This window comes from Xenopus laevis, chromosome 4L (assembly GCF_017654675.1).
Source record: "Xenopus laevis strain J_2021 chromosome 4L, Xenopus_laevis_v10.1, whole genome shotgun sequence".
Lineage (NCBI taxonomy): Eukaryota > Metazoa > Chordata > Amphibia > Anura > Pipidae > Xenopus > Xenopus laevis.
Genome location: NC_054377.1, coordinates 25,600,001 through 25,610,680, shown reverse-complemented (window position 1 = coordinate 25,610,680; position 10,680 = coordinate 25,600,001). Strand labels below are relative to the sequence as shown.

General features: G+C 39.7%; 1 protein-coding gene across 4 annotated transcripts in view; it reads right to left on the bottom strand.

Annotated features, from left to right (window-relative positions):
* Positions 1–3,233: 3,233 nt before the first annotated feature.
* Positions 3,234–10,680, bottom strand: part of lrrc56.L (leucine rich repeat containing 56 L homeolog) — a 30,531-nt gene continuing 23,084 nt past the window's right edge. For 3 of the 4 annotated variants that reach the window (XM_018257590.2, XM_018257592.2, XM_041589992.1), the window contains exons 8-14: positions 9,899–10,076; positions 9,347–9,544; positions 8,042–8,106; positions 7,321–7,451; positions 6,461–6,633; positions 5,425–5,761; positions 3,234–5,043 (exon numbers count right to left, since the gene is read on the bottom strand). In XM_018257590.2, coding sequence (XP_018113079.1) covers positions 4,860–5,043; positions 5,425–5,761; positions 6,461–6,633; positions 7,321–7,451; positions 8,042–8,106; positions 9,347–9,544; positions 9,899–10,076 — 1,266 coding nt within the window. In that variant the 3' untranslated portion in view covers positions 3,234–4,859. The remainder of the gene's footprint in view (positions 5,044–5,424; positions 5,762–6,460; positions 6,634–7,320; positions 7,452–8,041; positions 8,107–9,346; positions 9,545–9,898; positions 10,077–10,680) is intronic. The other variant, XM_018257593.2, reaches the window with a different exon arrangement.

The following is a 10,680-nucleotide window of genomic DNA, read 5'->3' as shown; positions in this document are numbered from 1 at the left end:
TGAGCTCTGAACATGCACTCAGTAGGGAGTATTCATTGGCTCTTACCATGTTAGTTGCAAATGTTTTCATAAATAAAAATGAATTAGGCTAGGAGTGTATTCATTTCTTACCATATTATGCATAATTGGGTCTTACATTGTCATAAATAGGTTAATCTTCAGTAGGATGCTACCCTATGTGATATTAGCCTACCTTCCCCCTGAACAATTTTCTACCATGGTCCCTTGTTTGTGAATTAGTTGCAAGCGCACTGACTATAATGTTATTGTAAAGATCTGCATACTTTGTTCCTAAAATTATAAACATACCAAATGGAAATGATAAAAAGACCTCAGAATATCTCAGGTTTTGTATTTATCTGGATATGAACCCCCTACATGACAGATTACAAATGTGTATTTTTATATTGTGTTTACTCTGCATTGAATAAATGGATTTTCATTTCTGTTCTTCTCCAGGATCCATTGTTGTTTATTCTTTTATCTCTACACAAATTCTCTATCTACAATGTATTTGTCAGCTGCTAATTGAAGGGATTTATTTTAAAAAGAGTACAAGTAAAGGTGGCAATACACCGCCAGATCGTCTGGTTTGGCAAGGTCTCCAAATGAGAAGAGCTGAGCCAATGTACTCCTGGTTCAACTGGATCTGATATCTGGACAATTTTCAGAATGTTCACTCTTTTTGTGACTATGGTGAGCTCCTGCTTCACTCTTTAAAGGGCATGTAAAGGCAAAAAAATAAAATCCCGTTTTTACTTTCTTTAATGAAAAAGAAACCTATCTCCAATATAACTGAATTAAAAAATGTGTACCGTTTTTATAAGAAACCTGACTGTATGCGGTGAAATTCTCCCTTCATTTACTGCTGTGGATAGGAATTGTCAGATGGTCCCTAACTGCTGAGCAGGGAAACAATCATACTTATGAACAGCAGGGGGACTTACTTCCCAGCCTTTCAGAACTCCAGCAGCTTTGTTTGTTTCCCTGTTTTGATCATTTATGACAATCCCTAAGAAGCCCATTTATTTAATCCCTAAGAAGCTGGCCATAGATGCAAAGATCCGATCGTACGAATCATCGTACGATCGGACTTTCCCATCTCCTGACCGGCCACTAACCATTCAGATCAAAGTCTTACCAGTCAGATTAGTAAAAGAACAGATCAGCAATGTTCTGCCCCTGACAGCAATCGTACGATATCTATGTCCAACCAAAGCTAGTGACAGTCTCCCACTGAAAATCATACGATCGGCAATACACGCAGAGATATTATCGGCAGCCGACAGAAATTTTCTAACCTGTCCGATCGACCAAACGACTGTCGGACGAAAAATGTCGGGACTCTCCACACACGGTTCGAAAATCGTACGAATCCTCGATTCGTACGATCAGATCTTTGCGTCTATGGCCAGCTTTAGTCTTGCAAAGATGTATAACAAAGTTACAAGATGGTGACCCCCTGTGGCCAACTTTGAAAGCATAAATCATTTGTTTTAATAGGCTTGTGGTGCAGTAAGTTCTTGTTTATGTTTAATATACAAAATACAGCATTTCTAGCCTTATTCTATTTTAGACTTTCCTTGTCCTTTAATAAATATGCCCCAATAAGTGATGTGCGGGGTTGACCCGAAAGCTGGTTGGGCAGGTTCGAAATTGAAAATTTGAGATCGGAATTGGTTGAAATTTGGCCAACCATTGCGGATTAGTGTTGGGTGTGGGTCAGACTGGGGAAGTACACTCCAACCTTACTCCAAAAGATTCCCTGTTTTGGAACCAGAGGACCTCAAAACAATAGCGTATAGAGCGAGAGGACGTGGGTATGAGTTGGGTGTGGGTACTACAATGACAACATTTTGTGGGTTATGGTTAGTTGTGGATTATGGTTTTGCAGATTAGGGTCAGGTATGGGTTGAGTTTTTCCTGATATGCATATCACTAATCCCAATATGTGGTCCACCCTTAGAAAATCACCAGCTAGGGCCATTGCCTGTATAACAAATTTACCAGCAATATATTTGCTGGTTTTGCTGGTAAATTTGTATGGTTGACAACCCTACCTTGGAAGAGCCAAAGGTCACTATGCACAAGTGATTACTGCCAAAAAAACAGACATTTCAACATCCATGTCAGTAGAAGGGGAGCGACAGCATGGAGTGGGCATTTTGATCAATGCTAAGTGCCAGAGGCTTCACCTAATAATGTGGCTGAAGTTATGTTTGGGAAGTAATCACCTGAATAGAAAGAAGCACAAAGAGTTGCATTCAGCAGCACTGTATTTAGAGGGAGTGGGCAATGGGTGACATGTGGTTTGCATATCATTATGATGGCATAAGATAAGGTATAGAGTGCCGTCATTGCCTTGGATGCAAGTTCTCTGCATCCTTTAGTGCACCATTTAGTACTCTTCTCCCCTGTGTGTCAATTATCTAAGCACTATATTAAATTCTTACTTTCCCAGGATCCAAAGTCCTCAGGATGGCACATTGCTTTGCTGACATTTTCAGACCTACAGCTGCCTGAAAAATACAGCCCAGACTCTTTGCAGAGCATCAGATGTTGGGTTGCTCCCATGGGTATGGGAGGATGTTGGGTTGCTTCTATGAGTATGGGAGGATGTTGGGGTGTTTCCATGAGTAGGGGAGGATGTCGGGTAGCTTCCATGAGTATGTGAGGATGTCGGGTTGCTTCCATGAGTATGGGTGGTTGTCGAGTTGCTTCCATGAGTAAGTGAGGATGTTGGGTTGCTTCCATGAGTAGGGGAGGATGTCGGGTTGCTTCCATGAGTATGGGAGGATGTCGGGTTGCATCCATGAGTATGGGAGAATGTCAGATTGCTTCCATGAGTAGAGGAGGATGTTGGGTTGCTTCCATGAGTAGTGGAGGATGTTGAGTTGCTTCCATGAGTATGGGAGGATGTTGGGTTGCTGCTATGAGTAGGGGAGGATGTTGGGTTGCTTCCATGAGTATGGGAGGATGTCGGGTTGCTCCCATGAGAAAAATGAGCAGCAACCCAACTACTGGGGCTCCCTGAATTGATAGGTCATACTTTCAGGCTGCGGTAGTTGCAAAATTAAGTGCTCACAGCATCAGGTCTAGGGGATGGCACTTCTGCATCAGTTAGAAAATCAAATGGGAGTGCCATTCTTGCCACTGCTTATAAGCACCTTCTCTCTGCTTACAGTTCATCTTTACTTGTGTCTGGTTGCTGAATACATCTCACAAAACAACTGTTACTAGCTTTTGTTTTTAATGAGCTTTGTGCAAAACAAATGGTACAAAATAGAAATGGTCAAACAAAGCCAAGTGTTTCCACATTCAATATTCTAATAAATTACATAGGAAAAATATTTTCCAGGTATAAAATATGATTGTCTTTAAGCAAAATCTGGCCAAATATCAGAAATGCGATGTAAGAAAGCATACATGAATACAGAATTGATCTCATTATGCCCATTCAGAGAAAGAAGAGCGGATACAGAATTATCTTACTATTATTCTGCAATGTAACATGTGCATAGTCAATTCAGCGTGGCATTAGGCACACTTAGCACTGAAGAGACAGCAATATTTATAAAATCTCTTTATTTTTTGCAATTATTTTTGGTGAGTTTATCACAACAAGGTCTACATTTCATAAGAGTAGGAGATACTCGTCCACTATATATAAATAGATGTGACTATAGAAGCTGACTGACCAAACCATTATAATACCAAAGGCTGGTGACAATTGGCATGGAAGTATGAAGGCATTTTAGTTTAGGCATAGTTTATATATATGTAAGTGATGTCCAAACTGGGCTCCAGTATTGGTGCTCACCTTGGTAAATCAAAGAGGCCCATTTATTAAACCTCAAATTTTTTTCTTATCTAGTTTTTTACAGGGGAAAACTCACATTTTTCATGGAAAAATAAAAACTAAATTTTTTTGAGATTTATTATGCCCCAAAGCTGGTAAAAAATCCAAATCTGATGTCATGTAGAAGTCAATGGCAGATGTCCCTGAAGTTGTTTCTTGACACGTGATCTGCGCTGGATAATTCGATAATTTTTTTACAGCGGCAATTCAATAAAACTGAGTATTTGGAACGTCGATCGCACAATACAAATTGACACTTGATTTTGTCGATGCGTTTTTGTACTCCAAATTTTATGAGAAAAATTATTGATAAATTACTTCATTTCATGGACTTAGTTTTAATAAAAAAAATTGGATTCATTTGAGTTTTAGTAAAAAGACCCCTAAATCTGCACATGAAATGATTATCAATGTAATATGTACACATATGAAAAAATGTATGATGATAGAAAAGATAAAGTGATAGAACTTTCTTGGCTTGCCTAGTTCTGTACACACAGGTTTATTTCTTATGATTCCCATCTCTTGTGCATTTCATTCATTTAGGGATGCTGCCTTCTCATGGCATACATATGCTTCATGATTAAAACCATGATTAAAAGTAGAACTGTTTTTTGTCTCTGCTACTAGGTTAATTCAGTAATGACTGATATCTGCTCATGTAACTTATAATTCTATCATACAAGAAATTTTTTGGTCATGAAAAAAAACTTTAGTGCTTGATAAATCTGATCCTTTGGTATATTCCTTGTGCTCAGTATATTGATAATTCTGGGTATGCATGATATTACTGGGGTTTGTAATCAATAAGGCAACCCAAAAGGTAATTATTTCTAGCAGCACTAGAGCTTCCCTTAGGTTGGCTTCAGGAAGACTGACAAACAGCAGCATGACCCGCAGCTTCATTATGGCCATTTGGTCTATCTCCACCTTAGACAATCTGTTATGGCCTTTTGGAAGTTAATGTCATTCAGGACACATTCTCTTCTTCGTGACATTTCTAGGAGCTAGACGTCTTGTTCAGTAGGAAGTTGGGGCGATTTGGTAACCTTTGCAGAACCCCCTTTGCAGCAATAGGCCGGGCAAAGTTGGGTGGAGATGGCCTTTCTGGGGTTCTTGAGGAAGCACGGATGACAGGGTGGTGGTGGGGAATGAGTTTTGGAGAGTTCCTTTCCAGTGTAGGTCTAGGTTAAAGGAAAGACAAAAAATATGTAAAACATAGTACCTGCACTACTAAACTCTTAACCAATAACCTTAGCAATAGTATTACCCAGGGTTCCACCATACAGAATCATCTCCAATGACAAGATTTCCAAGCATAAGCAAAATCAGATGATGAGCTTGGCAAAAGTGAAGTGATTTCGGCCATGTAAAAATGATGCTTAGATAATGTACAATGTATGTGCATGCCATACCTAGATAGGTGCAAAGATTGTACATTCTTCTCTACATATCAGCTCTGAAGAGCATATGATGTACCTGAGTATCAGAATAGCCAAGGGCTCCAGTATAACAGAGCTAACATACAATGTCTATAATAATAACTAGAATTTCCATGGTAATACCTGTCAGTGATAGACCCTAAATGTGTAGTCCCTGGTGGAAGTTGCTCTCTAAGTTGGTCATTAGATGTTGCTTGTGTTTTTAAGGTATCTAAAGTTCTGGAGATGCCACCATAAATGTTTGTTAATGGGAAGACTTCATCACCAATGCATTCATGTATAGCTGACTGTCTTGGTGCTGTGTAACCAATATCCCTGGTGGTTTTCAAGAGACGTCTCACTCGAATGTCAGCTCCTTTGTATGGTTTGTGCTTCTCACTTCCTGGAGGGCAGGGGGTGATAGGAGGAGATGGCACCAGTGGAGAATCCTGCAAAATCTTCTCTCTGGGATTTGGAGAGCCTGAAAACAGAGAATATGGGTTCAAAAGACATAATGGCATTTTTTGGGGGACAAATACTTTCAGTATGATAGAAATGGGGCAGTAAAACAATATACATAAATGATAATGACTAATTGAAAGGATGATTATAACATCTATACATTTATAATAAGTATACAACATTTTAATTAAGTATTTTTGTGTGGGGGTGGTATTGGTCTTTGTTGATAATACAATACTTCACTGGCATGTAGTGGAGGGGTCCTCAGTCCCATGGAGAAGCTATGGGATATATAATTCTAACTGATCCCATAGCACTGGGGTTGGGGTTGTCATGTTTGCAAACCAAGACATATTGGATTTGGCAAGTGGTCAGTCACATTTGGAACCAACATATCTATGCAAGGTCCCTTTTGCTCCACAATGGACAGACCATAACTTTCTAAAATGAATTGACTTGTCCTAATAAACAACTCTCTGAATATTACATTATTTTCCATCAAGGGCAGATATGCTCTTACACCTCTTTATGTAATGTCCTTCAAGCCTTGATGATTTCCACACACTGGGGAGATGGGCAGCAGCACTCAAACTCTATATTCTATGCAGGCACAGCAATTACAGTCCTACACAAAGGCCACAGCCAAAGTGTTATTATGGGGATTATTGTAAATCAGAAGAAAAAGTGTAAGGGTATGGTAACATAAACCCCAACCCACCTGCAGGTGACTGGGGAAGAGGAGAGGGGCTTGAATTGTAAGGAGAGTCCCAGCATTCTTCTAGCTCTTCATCTTCACTGCTGACACTAAAGCTGTCATCCTTCTCCTCCTCCTCACTGTGTGTGATTGTCAGGATCTGTGGAGTGCGTGCCTCCTGGATTCTTTGTAAAACCCTAAGATAAATAAGAACAGAGTTTCCTAGCAACTTAGATTGGCGTGATTATTATGAACATGATGTATTAACAGCTTTGCATGAATAGAGCCATATACAAGAATACACATACAAATGCCAGAGAACTCTGCATAATTGACTAATATGAAAATAGGAAAACGAAATGTAATATGGGAAGATCTGCTTTGCACGTGTATATTCTCTTGACCCCACAGCAGCACTAGGTCACCATCTTTGTTCTTGTGTCTCTGATACAATAATCACTAATGGACGAACGAGGCCACAGAACAGCAAAGTGTGCAACTGATCACACTCAGTTATTCGTATATGTTCAAAAAGCAACCCCAGAAGAGGGATTCTTAAATGGGTGGAGCATAAAGTGGATGGGTTGGTACAGATGAGGTTTGGATTTGTCTAAATGGACAAGTTCTAGGACAGTGGTTCCCCTGCATCCTGAAGCCCACCCTGAAGACCATTTAGGGTTAGATATGGGCAAAATGCATATTTGTTCTCTTTGATAATCCTGGAATCCCAGTTTAAGGTCAGTTTTGGGGTGAAAACTAAATAGTTAGTTTTGGGGCAGCAGGTTATGCTTTGCTTCAGTATTAAGCCGATGCATGCAGTTAATAACCACCCATTCCCCTTAATACAAGTGACTCTTCTGTCCTGCCTGTTGCTTCAGACTTACAAATTGTGCTTTTCTCTCCAGGCCCTTAGCTCTGCAAACACATCTTCATGACCTTTGTCCAACACGTCTTCAGTGGTGCCCACCTGCCTGGATTCCTGGCCCATTAGCTGAAGTGGAATCACTGGAGCGGACTAACAATAGTGAGTTTATTAGACTGGAATACACCAAAGCAGTCTTACCTATGAAACCTGAATTACATCTTAACCCAAACCTATGGGATCTTCTATGGTACAATAATGGGACTTTAGTCTTATACAAACCACTGGAGAACAAGGCTAGAGTTAAAGAAGAGGGGACACTGGTTTATAAAAAATGGTGGGGCTAATATTAATAACAACAATAATGATGTAGATTACAGTGTGTCCAACCTTACCTCTAAAGTTGTTGTTAAACTACAATTTTGAGCACAACCGTTGAGAGTGAGAGGATCCAAGCTTAGATCATTAACAACTGGGGAGCTATTAAATGAATATCCAGATTATAGTGTAATAATATGTTATATGTGTTTTATTAAATTTACAGAACTAGATTATGGCACTCTAAGCTTGGAGGCTCTGATAAACTTAAAGCAAAAACTAACAATGTGTCACTGTTAACACAAAAGGTGCCAACTGAATTATGAAATCTATATGACGACATGGCCCAGAGAGTTCATAAAGAAGGGTCGATATTCAATGATGAGAAAAAAATGCTGTGACCCCAGGGAGGGATTGATTCTTACCCCAAACTTCGCCTTCCGAGCTCGGAGAGCTTTGATGGGATTTCCACAAATGACTCTGCCAACACCTACAGGACCACACACAAACACACAGTCAGAAACGTACTGCATTGCCACAAATCTTTCACTAGAATCTTACACTTACACAGAACACTGAATTCATATTTTGTGTATAGTTTATTTCAATAAGCCAGAGTCCTCAGTACTGTCTTGCTTAACCCAAAGGCAATATAACAAAAGCTAACTCCAGTAATGTTTGCACAATAAATGGCACTGATTGGTAGAGTTTCTGACACTAGCAGGCCAGCATGTATTGATATAGTTACTGACTACACTGCTTAAACCACTAAAAACACCAATATAAAATGGCCATACTGCTTGTGCCTTATATTCTACATTTCTGTCAGCTCTTTGATCTATGCCATGCTTTTGTTTACAGGACAACAAGTGGCATAGATCAAAAAGTCAACTGCTGTCAAGGAAAGGTTCATCGTAATCTTCTAAGAAATAAACCTGTAGCCCTGTTAAGAATTCTTGCCACGTTGGTATCAATTAGCAAAATCCATAACTTCCTCTTTATTTTGCACTTAATACAACCAAAGTGAATAAGAGACTTCCATAGTTTGTCCTCTGTAAGATCTTTTTAGGATCTGTATGGCTTGACTCCAGGGAAATATGTGTGTTTCTGCAGCAAGCAAGGCTGTAGTTGTGTACCAGCTTAGGAAAAGCTGGATAATGGCTCCCTGGAGTGAATGGAAGAGAGCAGAGTGGGCTTCCATTTCTTGCTCCAGTAAGGGTTTTCAGCTGCCAAGCTAGAGGCAGTTAAGTAATTAGATACAGGTGAGTTGTAGGAGGTCTGGGACTACACCTCAGAGCTTCTTACCCCTGGATACCTCCTGGAGCTGGAGGAGGGCGAGGGACTGTGGACACCTCTAAGTGCAGAAAAGAGAGGATTCTGGGACTTGTGTGCGGTGAAAGCTGTAAGTGCTGGAAATTTGTGTTTATGTGTACACCAATGTGGGTGTTGAACTGGGACTGTTAATCCTATGTGAAGCTAGTGGGCTGAAGATTGTGTTTGTGCCAAATAAAAGCCTGCAAAGCTGCATTTAAACCGTGAAAGCTGCTGTCAGTCTCCATATCTATGTTGAAAACTGTGCCATGGCTATGATCTTCACTTCCAGAAGCTCACAATATTGTATATATAATGCCAAAATGAAGAAAGGTATCTGTATGCCTAGAAGACAGGTATTATAGACAAGTCAATTATAAGTTATACCAAGAGTTGAAGTCAATTTGTTTTCCTCCTACCATGGGTTAAGTCACTTGCTTCATCTTCTACCTCTCCAAATTCTAATGATTCTGTAAGAGGACTTCCTTTTGGGCCTTGGTCACTGGTAGCTGGTCTCGCTGCACTGGCCGGCCTTATTGCAGAGCGGGGTCTTCCCGCAAGGGCTGGTTGTGCTGTTGCAGGTCTTTGGTTCTTCTTTCCCATTATGTTTCCATTGCCTACAGACACCAGAGGGTTACGAGTGGTTAGATGGGATGAACATATCAGGAAGGTACCTTGATATGGAATCAGGTGTGAGGATTATAGTGATAAAGAAAACACATGCAGAATAACATTACAGGTATGACATAATCTATGTATTCATATTTCAGGTACAGTGAAATATGAGGGCAAAACCAAACAATCCTTCTATGCTGCTGTATTTATGAGTATAAGTTGCACCTGCCTGCCGGGCATTTTGTTTACTTTGTTCAGAAATCATTTCTAATATTCTTTGCAAAGGTTGAACATAATGGACATGCTATGTTACTATGGAATGGTTACAGAATCGTTGATTCCACCATATTACTCACCCAAACCTACATCTACCAGGTTTCCAGTGCTCTCTTTGATATTGTTCTTCACCATCAGCCAATCATGGGTAGGGATGCATGGAGAGGCACAGTTAATCTGGTCAACAGGAGCATCATCCAGATTTCTTAAATGGGGGATTAAACTCCGAACCTCAGCTCGATAATTGTAATCTGGAGACTGAAAGGAAAGACTAGTGAATACTCAGCAACATGTACATGGAAACCGTTGCATGCACTGAGCTGGAACAGCCTAGATCATGTAAACTACATGCTGTGTTGTGTATCACTCTGATCTTATGGCAGAGTTTTCCCAGACAGAGAAGAACATAGTAAATAGTAGAATGAGTACAGGATTTTATAGTTATTCTTATATCTGAAGATTATCCCTTAAAACACAAACCAAGCAAATTATGGTGACACCAAAATCTTTCCACTTACTCTTTACTGTCAAAGGGACATTAAATGAACATGAAAATGGCCATACATACATAAATCATGCTTATGGAGGTCTGCTCACCAAGCTTTGGTGAAGTCAAAAGGGGTCATTATACCCTATAACTAAAGGCTTATTCATTTTAAAGACTTTAATGGTAATTCAATGGGCTTGCTCTACCTTGAGTTGGAAAATATTCTAGTTGGATAAACAAAACATATAAATCATATTTAGATGTTATGTTTATTTGTCACATTGTTTTGGAAAATAAATATCTATTCAGATGTAATGCAGCATCTAAGAATGTTGCTTACAACAAATATTTTATTTTTAGTTGCAGGATAGGCAG